The sequence below is a fragment of the Propithecus coquereli genome, unplaced genomic scaffold, assembly GCF_000956105.1.
Source record: "Propithecus coquereli isolate 6110/MARCELLA unplaced genomic scaffold, Pcoq_1.0 Scaffold35, whole genome shotgun sequence".
In the NCBI taxonomy this organism is placed as follows: Eukaryota; Metazoa; Chordata; class Mammalia; order Primates; family Indriidae; genus Propithecus; species Propithecus coquereli.
This window is the reverse complement of record NW_012149174.1, coordinates 7,009,708-7,023,968: the sequence shown is the minus strand read 5'-3', so window position 1 is coordinate 7,023,968 and position 14,261 is coordinate 7,009,708. Positions and strand designations below refer to the sequence as shown.

Genomic DNA, 14,261 nt, shown 5'->3' with positions numbered 1-14,261 from the left:
TACTAACTTGTGAGGCTGGTGACCTCTCTGAACCTCACGGTTCTCACCTCTAAAATGGAGCTTCCAGGGCCAAGCACAGTGGCTCACACCTGTAATCCCAGCCCTTTGGGAGGCCAAGGTGAGAAGATCGCTTGAGGCTAGGTGTTTGAGACCAGCCTGGGCAACATAGACCCCATATCTTAAAAAAAAAAAAAAAAGACCACCAAAATACTGTTAATAGGCAGAAAAATAATGTCTCAGCAACTCAAATGCGTGTTAGTTGTTTGTTCCTAGGCCCTGCTAGCTCAAATTCCACTTGTCTGTCTTAATCGCTATCTAAAAAACATTTGTTCCTCAGAAGCCATGTGTTTGTGTAGGTTCCCCACTTTCTTTTAATCTTCTCAATACCTAAAATAAACCTTTTGGAATCCAGAACAAGCAGTCTGGGTAGAGATGAGAGAAAACCGGGCGGATGGTTGTGTGTGTACTGGTGTATAAAGAGCCTTCCATTGTTATGGCAACCAGCATCCTTGACTGATGCAATCCTGTTCCCAATAATACGAGATGTGATTAAAAATTGACATTGCAGCAAGGAAGAACACATGCAATGCGTTGGCGTGGCAACCAAAATAGTTACAATTCTGCATAAATTTAAACCTGTTGATCACAGCAATTTGGGGGATTTGCTCACGATTAATTAGGAACCCTTTTCTCATCTGAACTGGGAGTTAGGAGCCTGGAGGTCTGACCTATGGCCACGAGCTAAGGCCAAATAGAGCTCAAATTCCTTTTCTGTAACAATAAGAGATTAAACTAAATCATTAGTGTGTGAGAGGGGGCTGGGACTCTGGACTGTACCAAGAGTTGCCCTATTGTCATCTGCATTCGGTACATTATTTAATCAGTCAACAGATACTGAGCACTCATTCTGTGCCCAGCTCTGGGCTAGGCACTAGGGATACAAAAACTAGTGTTTCCTTCCCTCTTGGAGTTTGCACTCTCTTAATCTCTTGAATTACTCAAATCTTTGTGAAGTTACAGCTGTGGTATGTGTAAGAAAGACAGGTATTTTGTGTTACCAGAACCAATAACGAGGAGATTTGACTAGGTAAAGAGATCAGTCAAAGAAACTGAAGCCCAAAGGAGCTGTGACTCGCTCAAGGCAACACCAAGACTGGAGCCATTACTGAAAACAACCTTATGCCATAAATTAGGTGACAATCTTTACCACTGTTGAAATGGACGACCAGGAGGATAAATAGATGTCCCCAGGTCACACCATCAGCCAAGGGCAGCGGGGTCACGTAAATGCAGGTGCAACTGATGCCGCCCTTTATGCCAGAGAGGGCCAGGACTAGAAACCAGGCCACAGGCACGGGTTTCCTTTCCTCTGGTCGTACACGCCCTTCACCCTTCCCCGAGGCAGTTTTCTGACGCCCCAGGGCTCCCCTTCTCCAGGCGGTGGGCAGGCGCCGTGGAAGGCGTTGGGCTGAGCGGCCACCCGGCTGGGGTGCGTGCGGGGTGCAGCCTCGTCTTTGTCACCCATCACTCAGATCGGGGGCCCACCAGGCTCCTTCTTCCAGCTCGGTGGTCCCCGTGCCCCGCTGCGCGCGGCTGGCTGAGATGTAGGGAGTGAGGGGCAGGAAAAATCCCGGCCCGCCTCGCCGGTGCAGCAAACCGGCCCCAGGCGGAGGGGGCATTAGGTCCGCACAGTTAGGGCCTCGAAGGCAGGCGAGAGGGCGCGGGCGCCGCGGGAGCCCGGGCCTGCGCCCGGCGGACCTGCCCCGCGCGCTGACTCCGCGCTCTGCGTCCTGCGGGAAGGCGGGCCCGCCCCCCTGTGCGCGCAGGCGCGCCGCGCCCCGCTCGGACCGCAGCTCGGCGCCGGGCGGCCACCGGCTGGCCTGGCAGGTAAGCGTCCCGCCGCGGCCCGGGGACGCCGCGCCACCCGGCCCCGCCCAGCGCGGCAAGTGCTCGGGTCTGCGGCCTGCGCCTCGCCCCTTCCGAGCGCCTCCGGCGGGGGGCGCGGCTGGGGAGGAGGCTCGGGGAGACGCGCGTGGACGGCGGTCGGGGAGAAATGCGGGGGGCCGGGCGGACGCGAGGCTCGAGGGCTCGCGGCTCCTGCGGGGTTGCTGCGGGCTGCGGTCTGGAGGGGCGGGGAGGCCGGAGGCTTCGTTTGCAGAGAAATGCAATCCATTAAGAGTTTTTCATTAATGGAAGGGAGGGTATAGAAGGCGGGATTTTGGTTTTCTTAAGAAATGGGTCATTTGGCAAACTTTCCTACCATTAATTGTCAATTTTTATGATGGAAAATGGAATTTCTTTCTTTTTTCTTTTTTTGACATAAAAGGAAAGAATAAAAAGAATTCGCCATTTTGGTGTTTTAAAAGTAACCCCGTTCTGCGGAGCTGACGGATCAGTGACCGTCCCGCCCGCTGCTGTCTGTCGTAGTCCCGTGAGTCGGGTGGCGCGTCCGGACCCTCGGCGGCTTCCACCCACTCCTGCGTCCCAACCGCAGCGGGAGGCAGGGCGGAGGCCCCAAGTTTGTGGCGCTCAATCTCCCTAGGGCTCAGTGTGTGTTGGCTTCAGGGTATTTGTTTAGGGCACTAGGTCCCCACCCCCAGCACCTAGAGCAAGAGCATTTATTGGGCGCCTTTGTATACAAGGTCTTTGAGGGCAGGGGATAGGGGAAACTTTAGCAGACAGAAAACACACGTGGACACATTCATTCAGTAAATGTTTATTGAGCATCTGCCATGTGCACCCCCTGGGCTGGGGATACAATGGTTGTTTGAGATCGGGTTCCCTGGAAACAGACTCTGATAGGGAGGTCTGAGTGTAGATTAATCGGGGTGCCCTTGGGAATATCACCTGTAGGGGAGTAAAGACAGGGGCGGCAGGGCTTGGGCGGAGGAAGGAGTTGAACTGCTGATGTATTCTCAACAGAGGCCTCAGCCTGACCCAAGGGAGGCTCTGAAACTGAGATGCCCCTGCAGAGATGTCCCAAATTAAGGCAAGGTGTGGGGCCTTCATACCCCATATCAACTAACCACTGAGTGGCTGCTTCCAGGAGAGAGTGCTTGGGCGGACCAGCTGAGGGCTGAAAACTTTCTTCCATGTTTTCCAGAAGCCCATGACTTCTGGGTTCCCTCTCACGTTATGGCAAACTCCTTCTAGGTCTCTTCTGCTAGATCTTCTTCCCAAGAAGAAGTGTGCTATAAGGCTTCCACTTTTTATTTATATTCAGTTCTGTGGTTTTAAATTCCATCTCCACATGCTGGTTTTCAAACTTATAAATCCATTCCCAACCTTATGTGTTATCTCCAGAATATAAGCTTCGTGAGAACACTTTGTCATGTTTGTGACTGTCTCCAGAGCACAGAACGGTGCTGACACCTAGTTGGCCTTGCTGAAAAAAAGGTGGCAAACCTGAACAGAAAGGTAATCATCTAATCCACTCTTCCCTGATAGACAAGAAACATGCGATGGGTTTTGAAATAGAGTGGAATTCTTTCATAAGTAACCACATTCACTCTTAATGACTGCCAGTGTTTTGAATAAAAAGATTAACTCTTGGTTGGGTGCATGTGTTCGCTCACGCCTGTAATCCCAGCACTTTGGGAGGCTGAGGGAGGAGGATCACTTGAGGCCAGGAGATCAAGACCAGCCTGGGCAACATAGCGAGACCCTGCCTCTACAAAAAAATGTTTTTAAAAATTAGCCAGATGTGATGGCATGTGTCTATAGTGCCAGCTACTCAGGAGGCTGAGGTAGGAGGATCTCTTTAGCCCAGGAGTTCAAAGCTGTGGTGAGCTATGATCATGCTACAGCACTCCAGCCTGAGGGATAGAGTAAGACCTTGTCTAAAAAAAAAAAAAAAAACCAAAAAAGATTGACTGTATTTATGTGCCCATAATAATTAAGCAATAAAAAAATTTTAAAAAGCCAAAAAATTGGAATTAGCAAAATTGCAGTTATGTTTTATGATTTTAAAAAATGGGAAAATATGTCTTGGTTGCTTTGAATGTTGCCTTAATTAATCAGGTTATATATCTAGCTTTTGCCTGCCTGATTATATGTCTAGTATATAATTCTATTATTATAAATGTCTATAATATAGAGAATAGACTATTTTGGGGAGGAAAAGCTGGAAAGTAAATGAATACACAAGAGCAGCAGGAGGGAGGGAGGGTAGGATAAACTGTAACCATTGCAAGCTGATTTTGTAAGCAGGCAGGTAAAATGTTACTGGCCAGAAGCTACCAGGCTCCCCAGAATTTCTCTTAAAAGGGAGTGGATTGGTGTTTGTTGAGGGCCTGCTGGTATCAAGACTTCACATATTTTTTCCATTTCCAATCTTTGCCAAAGCCCTTTGAGGAAGATACCATTACCACCTTCATTTTACACATGAGGAAACCAAGGCTCAGAGAGGGTAAGCTAAGTGGGGGAGCTAAGATTGGAACTGGAGTCTGTCTTAAGCCTAGGCCCATGTTCTTTCCTTTAACCTGTGTGCCAAAAGCCACTGTCAAGTACTTCTAACACCTTAAATCAACCGGTATCAATCACTCATACAGTATTTTTTATTAACAAGTTCAAATTACTGAAATCCAACACAAATACTTATTGAGCACCTGCTGTGTGCTAGGCCCTATTCTAAGTGCTGGGGATATAGGAGTGAACAAGACAGATAGTCTTTGCATTTATGTGGTGATGACAAACAAACAGAAATAAATGAAGATCATTATTGGTTATAATGAAGGATGTGAAAGAAACACAGTAATAAGATAGACAGTGGTGGGATGGGGTGAGGGATGTGCCGCTTTAGAATTGCAAGATCAGGAAAGACCCCTTCCGAGGAGGTGACCATTGAGCCAAAGCCTGGAAGGCGGAAAAGAGCCAGCTAAGTGGAGAGCTTGGGGAAGAGCATTCCAGGTGGAGGGAACAGCAGGGGCAAAGGCTCTGAGGTGGGAAAGTTTGCCAAGCAATAGAAGGAAACTAGAGTTTGAAGAGTGAGGAGGATGAGGTCAAAGAGAGAGGCAGGGGTCAGATTCTGGGGAGTGATGCACTTTTATTCTAAGAGCAATGGAGAGCCATTGAAGAATTTTAGATAGGGAAATTATGTGATTTGGTTTATGTTTTTAAAGCGTTCTCTTACTGGAGAATGGACTCTAGAGGCACAGGAGAGGAAGCAGAGAGATGGGTTAGAAGGCAATTTCAGAAGTCCAAGGAGAGCTGATGGTGGTTGTAACTAGCTTGGTGGCAGTGGAGATGGAAAGTGGTCAGACTTGCAAATGTGTTTTGGAGATGGCACCAATAGGCCAATTATCATATGTATAAAGCTGAGCTGTCCAATACAATAGTCATGGCCACTGTTGCCAGCCATTTGTTTATTTATTATCAGAGATGGGGTCTCACTATGTTGCCTATGCTGGCCTCAAACTCTTGGCCTCAAGCAATCCTCCTGCCTCAGCCTCTCAAGTAGCTAGGACTGTAGGCATACACCACTGTGCCCAGTTACTGTGGCTATTTAGATTTCTTTAAAATTAAATTAAATAAAAAAATAGGTTCCACAGTCACACTAGGCACATTTCAAGTGCTCAATAGCAACATATGGCCAGTGGCTACTGTGTTGGCTAGCTTAGGAGTAGGACATTTCCATCAGTTCTACCAACCAATGCTGGTGAGGCATCTAGGACAGTGGCCAACATATTTTAGGAGGTGAGTAAATGGTAGCTATTAAGTACGTTTGTTATATCTCTAGGTCTTTTTTTTTTTTTTTCATGTCTTTACCTGTTGAACGAACTATTAAATGCTTCTACTGCCTTTGCTTTATTAAAACAAACTCATGTACTGACTAGGTTTTCTTTCATACACTACCACTTTGCTCCTCAGATGCATGCATTTGTTCAACAGATGTTTGAGTGCCCATTCTGTGCTTAGGGTTGGAGGGAGGGGAGGACAGCACCATAAAGGAATATGATCAGGAAAGATACCACCTCCCAGGAAGATGAACCCTGTATGGGTGAAGGAAAACCTGGTGGTATTTGAGGTCTCTGAATCTTCAGAGGGAGAAGGAAATGACCCTAGTGGGAATGGAAGTGGGGGGTCCAGAAAGAGGTGAATTTGGATGTGTCCTGGGCTATGGCATGAAGACAACTGGCCAGACAGAACCTTGGCCTGAGTGATGCTTTCTAGAGTCAGTGCTATATGTCACAGTTTACAAAGTACCTTTACACATGCCATCATGCCCATCCTTACACAGACTAGGGGAATTGTAGAGCCTGGCCAAAGCCCACCCACTGACATGGGTGGAACCAGGAGCCAAGCCTGATGCTGGTCTCCTAAGATACCTTACTCCCCTCAAGACTGAGGCCTTTCTCTGCAGATTGCTGGCTTGAAGGTGGCCATCTCCTTGGAGAAACGCCCTCCTTTTCCATCTCCATTGGTTTCATAGCAAAGGTCCCCTCCCGATCGCCCTAGGGTCTGTGTTTGGCTTGTAGGCCTACCAGGATGGAGGGACATGCCGAAATGGAGATGCTGAGGACACTGACGGGGCCCTCCACAGGGGAGGTCAGCGTGCACCTGGTGGCCAGAGACAGCCCAGGTTCCGGTCCTCATCTGCCTGCAACTGCCTTCATCATTCCAGGTAGGTCAAGCCAGGAGCCTGGGAGGAGCATCCCTATGGTGGATCCTGGAGAGCAGATAATACTTAACTTTCCTACACCTGCCTTCTTTCAGTTGCCCACACATGCATGGCAGGATTGAGGCAGGGCCACTAGGCTCAACCCTGTCGTGTCTGTGTATCTGTTTACAGCCAGCTCGGCTACCCTGGGCCTGCCCAGCAGTGCCCTGGATGTGTCCTGCTTTCCCCGAGAGCCAATCCACATAGGTGCCCCGGAGGAGATGGCCAACAGCGAACCAGTTACCGCCACCGTTCTCCCACAGCTTAGTGCCGGGCCGGCGGCCAGCTCCAGCGCCAGCACAGTGCGGCTTCTGGAGTGGACCGAGGCTGCAGTCCCGCCCCCTGGGAGCGGCCTTCGGGTCAGTGTCTGTGGGGATTGGCTAGGCCTCTCGAGCCACAGCTGGGGGGCGGGGCCTACGGGCCCAAGGCTGGACCTGAGGCAGAAGCGGGCAAAGCTGGGGTGGGGCTTTGAGTGAAGGACTTCAGGAGCATAGCTTGGGTGAAACAACTTCCAGGCCCGAGGGGCCCTGGGGGCATGGCTTGGAATAAGGTACCCTGGGACGGAACCCGTGGGCACTTGGGGGCGTGGCTTAGAGTGAGGCACCCTGGGACTGGACATGCAACTGCCCAGGGGCGTGGCTTGGAGTGAGGTACCCTGGGACTGGGACCATATGTGCCCCGGGGGTGTGGCTTAGATTGAGGCAACCTGGGATTGGACCTGCAGGTGCCTGGGGGCGTGGCTTGGCGTGAGGGGCTCTGGGGTTATAGCTTGGAGCGAGGCACCCAGGGGCCAAGTCTTGAGGCGTCCTGGAGGGACGTGAGCTGGCATGAAGCGGCGAAAAGGCGACGGTGCCGACTCCGAGGTGGGTCAAGGGCCGGCACAGGAGTCGCGATCCTCGGACTCTTCCGCGCTCCAGTTCCGGATAAGCGAGTACACGCCGCTCAACATGGGAGTGGAACAGCCCCGGAGCCCGGAGCTGAGGCAGGAAAACGTCACCCAATACGAAGATGGCGGGGCTCCGGTGGGAGATGGCGATGCGGGCACCCAACAGCCCGGTAGGAGTCCCGCTCCCCGGGCCCTGAGCTGGGACCCTGCGCAGTTGGGGCGAGGCTTGAGCTCTCTGAGGAGCCTTGGTGGGGGGGCGTGGCCCGTGGCGGTTTCTACAGGTGCACCCCGGGGTAGATCCTCAGGTGGAGAAGATTGGGGAAGATGTCCAGTGCGGAGATGGGACCAAGATGGAGGCAGGGCCTGAGGGGTCGTGGGTGGAGCCTGAGTGTGTTTGTGATGGGGTAGGAGGCCTGAGGCCCATTTGGCCTCCGCAGAGGACCTCCCTCAGAATCCTCCAGAAGATCCCCCTCAGGATCCCCCCGAGGATGATAGCACCTGTCAGTGCCAGGCCTGTGGGCCTCAGCAAGGCGCCGGTCCAGATCTTGGTTCCTCCAATGATGGCTGCCCTCAGCTCTTCCAGGAGCGGTAAGGGGAGGAGGTCACAGCCCTACTTGCTCTGACTTCAGCCCCATTCCTGTTCAGGGCTTAGGAGAGGGCTTGGGTGGTGCAAGGCAGGAGGTTCTTTTCCTAAGGCTGCCCCTCCCTCAGGTCAGTCATAGTGGAGAATTCCTCAGGCCGTGGCAGCACTTCCGAGCTTCTCAAACCCATGAAGAAGAGGAAGCGCAGGGAATACCACAGCCCATCAGAGGAGGAGTCTGAGCCAGAAGCCATGGTAGGAAGAAGGCAGTGGGCAGGGAAGGGGGAAGCTGAAGCCTGTGCCTCAATTCCCACTTTCCCCTCTGTCAATCCAGGTCCTAGGACTAGGCCAGAAAAGATATTCATAATGATTCACTTATCATATTTTGGGGTCCCATCTTGAGTCAGATCCTATACCTGGTAGGAGGGAAATCAATTAATCACTCTTCTGATTTTCTGGAGCTCCTATCTTAGTCCACTGTCATGGTTAAGACATAGTCACATGAACTGGAACCCAAATTTGATATGCAGGCAGGTGGAAAACTCCACTGCTGGAGTCCAGTATGTAGGCCAGAGGCCAGGGAGCACAGGGCTTTAGCTGCATTAGCTGGAAGAGACAAAGCATGAAGATTCTATTGGACGTGTAAAATCAGCACAGAGCAGGCTTTTGTGTGCTTAGTTTCTCTACCTGATAATAAGGAGAGTTGTAGTCAGGCTGTGTAATCAGGATGTGTATACTCACATGAGTCTGTGCCCAAGTCTGTGCCCAAGTGCCCAACGGGTTGTCTGTGTTTCTACTGGTAGCCTAGGGGAAATTCTATCTCTTTGGGGTAGAATACCACGTGGCCAGAGAGCCAGATAGGGGCCAGAATCAGAGGCTAGGGCTTCACCCTAACCCATAAGGACAGGAAGCTGGGATCAGGCTTGTCTTCCACAGGAGAAGCAAGAAGAAGGAAAGGATCCAGAGGGACAACCCACCACTAGTATCCCAGAGAGTGAGGAGTGGAGCAGCAGCCAGCCTGGTATGGTGACCTATGTGTATATATTCGGGTGAGGTGTGTATGTATATACCTTTGGAGGTGTGAGGCTGGGAGTGTGGGTTACGAATGTGATGGTGTGTTATGCATATATAGATGAGCATGGGTTAGTGTGTATGAAAGAGAGAAAGACAGTGAGAGACTGTTTATGGTGTATACATTAGTATATGTCTGTTCTTAGTGGTTATATCATATGTTTGTTTACCCTCTATTATCCAGTTATGAGTAGGCCCCACTGCCAGGGAGGTCTTTACTCAGTATCTGAAGACTTGAGCAGCCTTTACTGGCACCACATGGCATTGCTTCTCTTTGGTGGTATGGGCAATCCTGCCCTACTTATTGGTCTGACCTTCCTCTTTAGGACCCCATTCTGACTCTTTTATTAGCATTTACCACCTAGATACTGTACAGCAATTTATTTAGTCTGTCTTCCTCCCTCAAGACTTAGATTTCATCAACACAGAGGCTGAAATGTTTTCTTTTTCTTTTCTTTCTTTCTTTTTATTTTTTATTCTTTTTTTATTTTTTGAGACAGAGGGTAGAATACAGTGGTGTCATCATAGCTCACTGCAACCTCAAACTCCTGGGCTCAAGGGACCCTCCTGTCTCACCCTCTCGAGTAGCTGGGACTACAAGCATGTGCCACAACACCCAACTAATTTTTCTATTTTTAGTAGAGATGGGTTCTCACTCTTGCTTAGGCTGGTCTCGAACTCCTGAGCTCAAGCAATCCTTCTGTCCTGGCCTCCCAAAGTGCTAAGATTACAGGTGTGAGCCACTGCACCTGGCCTCTTTTTTTTCCCCTTAAGAAACGGGGTCTCATTATGTTACCCAGGCTGGAGTGCAGTGGCTGTTCATAGGGATGATAATGGTGCACTGTAGCTTCGAACTTCTGGGCTCAAGCAATCCTCCTGCCTCAGCCTCCTGAGTAGCTGGGAGTACAGGCATGTGCCACTGTACCTGGCTGTTGAATCTGTTTTATTAATCATTGTATACTTAGTGCTAGAGCCTGGTGTGGAGCAGGTTCTCAATCAATGTTTGTTTAGTAGATGAATGGATGATTTCTATGTGGGTGGTTCCTCTTGGACTATGCTTAGTTGCCTGAGTTACTGTCTTTCCCATCCCAGAGAGAACCAGAAGGGTGAGGTCAGTTCTTAGGATGTCATCCTGTCTTTATGGATCCAGTGCCAGCTGGAGGAGTGCAATCTGTGTCCAGAGATCTGAACTTCATAGTGTTTCTTCCAACTTCTGCCCATTATAACCAAACCAAAATTGCACTGCTGTGTTCACCTAAGGCAGTCACATCAGAAGGCAAAGGCTTAGCTTTCTTAAGTTCATGGCCTCTTAAGACACGCAGAGGAGAGAAACAGTGACCAACTACTGTTGGCTCAACTGCTCTATCTTACTTAGGGAAATAGATTCATAAATCAGCATTCTTTTAGCTGGGTCCTGTTGACCAGCACAAAGCTATCTTTTGATTCATGCCACTTATCATCTTAACTGTGAACGTTAATGTGACATTGGTTTCTGGGTATTTTTCTTCCATTCCTTTTTTTTCCCCTTTCTTTTTTCAAGGAAATAAATTGTCAGTAGATGGAAGTTTGCATTTAAGATGAAAATGTTTTCTACTCATTTTCTAGGTCTTCTGACAGAAGAGTCTGGGGTAGAGATGGGTGTTAGGATTGTTCAAATTTCCCATGCAGTTTGATAGCCACCTATTCAAGTCATGTCCCACAGACCCGACATAATCTAGTGTTGATGGAGTACTCCAATAGTTGAAGAGTTAGAAATGTGTGACTCATGTACACATTCGGACTTTCTCTTGCATATATTTCTTTCACCTTTTCAACAGCCATTTTGTGTGAATGATCATTTTCTGACACATTATTGCAAGTCTCTACAATTTATTTAGTCATTAATAGCTATTCTGTTTATATTAACAGTTACAGTAGTCCTCCTTTTCCTGTGGGGGATATGTTCCAAGACCCCAGTGGATGCCTGAAGCCGCAGATAGTACTGAACTCTATATATAGTATGTTTTTTTCCATACGCACATACCTGTGATAAAGATATGATAAAGTATACGATAGACAAAGGGATGATTTTTGTTTTGGGTGGGACGAAGTGGGATGGTGCGAGATTTCATCATGCTACTTGGAAGAGTACGCAATTTAAAACTTACGAATTCTCACTCTAGCCCAGGCAAAAGAGTGAGACTCTATCTCAAAAAAAAAAAAACTTACGAATTGTTTATTTCTGAAAATTTCCATTTAATATTTTCAGACCACTGTTGATTGTGGGTAACTGAAACTGTGGAAAGCAAAACCTCAGATAAGGGGGGACCACTGTACTGATATTCTCATGTTATCTCTCATTCTGCCACATCCAGATCAAGTATCTCTAGTGGTACTCTTCAGATCAGCTTGTTTTAGTCTTTTCAGATTGAGAGCAGTCTTTCAATAATCCTATTTCCTTGTTCTGTTTAGTTGTCTAAACTTTAAACCAGCATAATTGGGTTATTTATCCTGTTACTATTAATTCTTTGTATTTTTTTCATATGAGTCCTTTGTCAGATGCATATATACAAATATTTTCTCCTGGTCTGTCTTGCTTTTTCTTTTGTAAATGTTGTCTTTGAGGAGCAGAATGTTTTCATTTTGATGTCCAATTTATCAAGTTTTTTAATGGTTCAGGCTATATACATACATTTTTATAAGGTACAGGTTCTTAATAGCTTTATGGACATATAACTCACATACCATACACTTCATCCATTTGAAGTGTGCACTTCAGTGGTTTTTAGTATATTCACAGAGTTGTGTAACCATCACCACACAATCAATATTAAAATGCTTTCATTACCCTCAAAAGAAACCCTGTACCCATTAGCCATTTTCCCCAAAACCCCCAAACTCCTTCCAGCCCTAGGCAACCACCAATCTGCTCTCTGTATATTAGATACGCCTGTTTTGGACATTTCATATAAATGGAGTCATACATGTGGTCCTTTGTGAATGGCTTTTCACTTAGCACAATGTTTTTGAGGTTTACATGTTTTAGCATGTATGTACTTCATTCCTTTTTATTGCTGAATAATATTCCATTGTATAGATATGCCACATTTTGTTTATTAATCAGTTGATGGACATATGGGTTGCATCTACTCTGGAGCTATTATGAATAATGCTAATATGAACATTCGTATACAAATTTTTGTGTGGACGTGTTTTTCCTTGAGTGTATATCTAGAAGGAGAATTGTTTGGCCATATGGTAACTCTGTGTTTAGCCTTTTAAGGAATTATCAGACTGTTTTTCAAAGTGGCTGCACCATTTTACATTCCCACCAGCAGTATATGAGGATTCCAATTTATCCCCATCCTAACCAATGCTTGTTATTTTCTATCTTTTTTATTATGGTTATCGTAGTGGGTGTGAAGTGGTATCTCATTGTGGTTTTAATTTGCATTTCCCTGATGGCTAATGATATTGAACATCTTTTCATATGCTTATTGGCTATTTAGATATATTCTTTGGAGAAATGTCTATTCAAATCTTTGGCAATTTTTTCATTGGGTTTACAAAACAGATTTTACATTGAAATACAAGGAGTGCTGTATGGAGTTGGTGAACAACTTGAGAATATGAGTATAAAATTTAGTACCCAACATTGATCAGTATGCCACTTATAGCAATGTGCTTTTTTTATTATTATTATTTTAAATTTAGCAAGTTTCTTAACTGAGGTCCCCAATCTATGTTTACATGCAAAACTCTATGAATTGTTCATTTTCTAGGGAGATGATCCATGGCTTTCATTAGATTTTCAAAAGGGTCCATTTATACTTCCTAGAAACTGAAGGTGGCTGGGCATGATGGCTCACACCTGTAATCCCAGCTCTTTAGGAGGCCGAGGAGGGAGAATCACTTGAGCCCAGGAGTTTGAGGTTACAGTGAGCTGTGATCGTGCCACTGTATTCCAGCCTGGGCGACAGAGCAAGACCTTGTCTAAAAAATAAAATAAAATAAAATAATAAATATACTTGTAACTTCCACTAATTGTAGTGTATATTCAGTGCAATTTGGATCTATGCTCCTGGGTTACTGTCCTCAAACTTGCCCCAAATAAACTCTCTACTTTAAAAAAAAAAGAAGCTAAAGGCAATTTTAATGGCTGTGACTGGGTAAACAATACACCATAGCATTATGGAGCCTAGCTTCTTAATTTTGGTGTTCCCAGGCATAGATCCCTTTGAGGCACACATTAAACACATGTACCAGGCTCTTGGTTAAACTTTCAGTCTCTTAAAGTGAACTGATTATGAATTGGCTAACCATGCTCTATAAGAGATATGTAAATACAAAGATATATCTGTAGCATATTTAAAACAAAAAGACCCAGTACATGGTGCTACCCTGATTACTGCTTATTATCAGTTGTTCTAGAACCTTGGTATTCTGTTCTCTTTATGTTTGCTGTTTCTCTTATAGACATTGTAGTGAAAGGCCTGACTAGAACCATTAATTGGTGAATTATGTGTACTGAAATAACTGAAACCATGCTGAAGAAGCTTCCCGGGGAGCGAGCAGAAAGGAGAGAAGATGGGAGGAAAGTACTGTGTTTATTTCTAGGGATGCACCATTGAGGAGCAGGGTTACAGCAGGGGAAGAAAGAATCAGTAATGGAAATAGACAAGGAAGAAGAATAGAACTAGGGGCTAGGTGCGGTGGCTCACGCCTGTAATCCTAGCACTCTGGGAGGGCCAAGGCAGGAGGATCGCTTGAGCTCAGCAGTTCGAGACCAGCCTGAGCAAGAGCGAGACCCCGTTTCTACTAAAAATAGAAAGAAATTAGCCAAACAACTAAAAATAGAAAAAATTAGCTGGGCATGGTGGTGCGTGCCTGTAGTCCCAGCTACCTGGGAGACTGAGGCAGGAGGATCACTTGAGCCCAGGAGTATGAGGTTGCTGTGAGCTAGGCTGACACCACGGTACTCTAGCCCAGGCAACAGAGCAAGACTCTGTCTCAAAAAAAAAAAAAAAGAGGGCCGGGCGCGGTGGCTCACACCTGTAATCCTAGCACTCTGGGAGGCAGAGGTGGGC

General features: G+C 47.1%; 1 protein-coding gene across 1 annotated transcript in view; it reads left to right on the top strand.

The window, feature by feature from the left end:
* The first annotated feature begins 7,407 nt into the window (after positions 1 to 7,407).
* Positions 7,408 to 14,261, top strand: part of L3MBTL1 (l(3)mbt-like 1 (Drosophila)) — a 30,952-nt gene continuing 24,098 nt past the window's right edge. The window contains exons 1-4 of the mRNA XM_012651228.1: positions 7,408 to 7,714; positions 7,982 to 8,132; positions 8,256 to 8,379; positions 9,061 to 9,145. Of these exons, the coding sequence (XP_012506682.1) occupies positions 7,486 to 7,714; positions 7,982 to 8,132; positions 8,256 to 8,379; positions 9,061 to 9,145 (589 nt within the window). The 5' untranslated portion in view covers positions 7,408 to 7,485. The remainder of the gene's footprint in view (positions 7,715 to 7,981; positions 8,133 to 8,255; positions 8,380 to 9,060; positions 9,146 to 14,261) is intronic.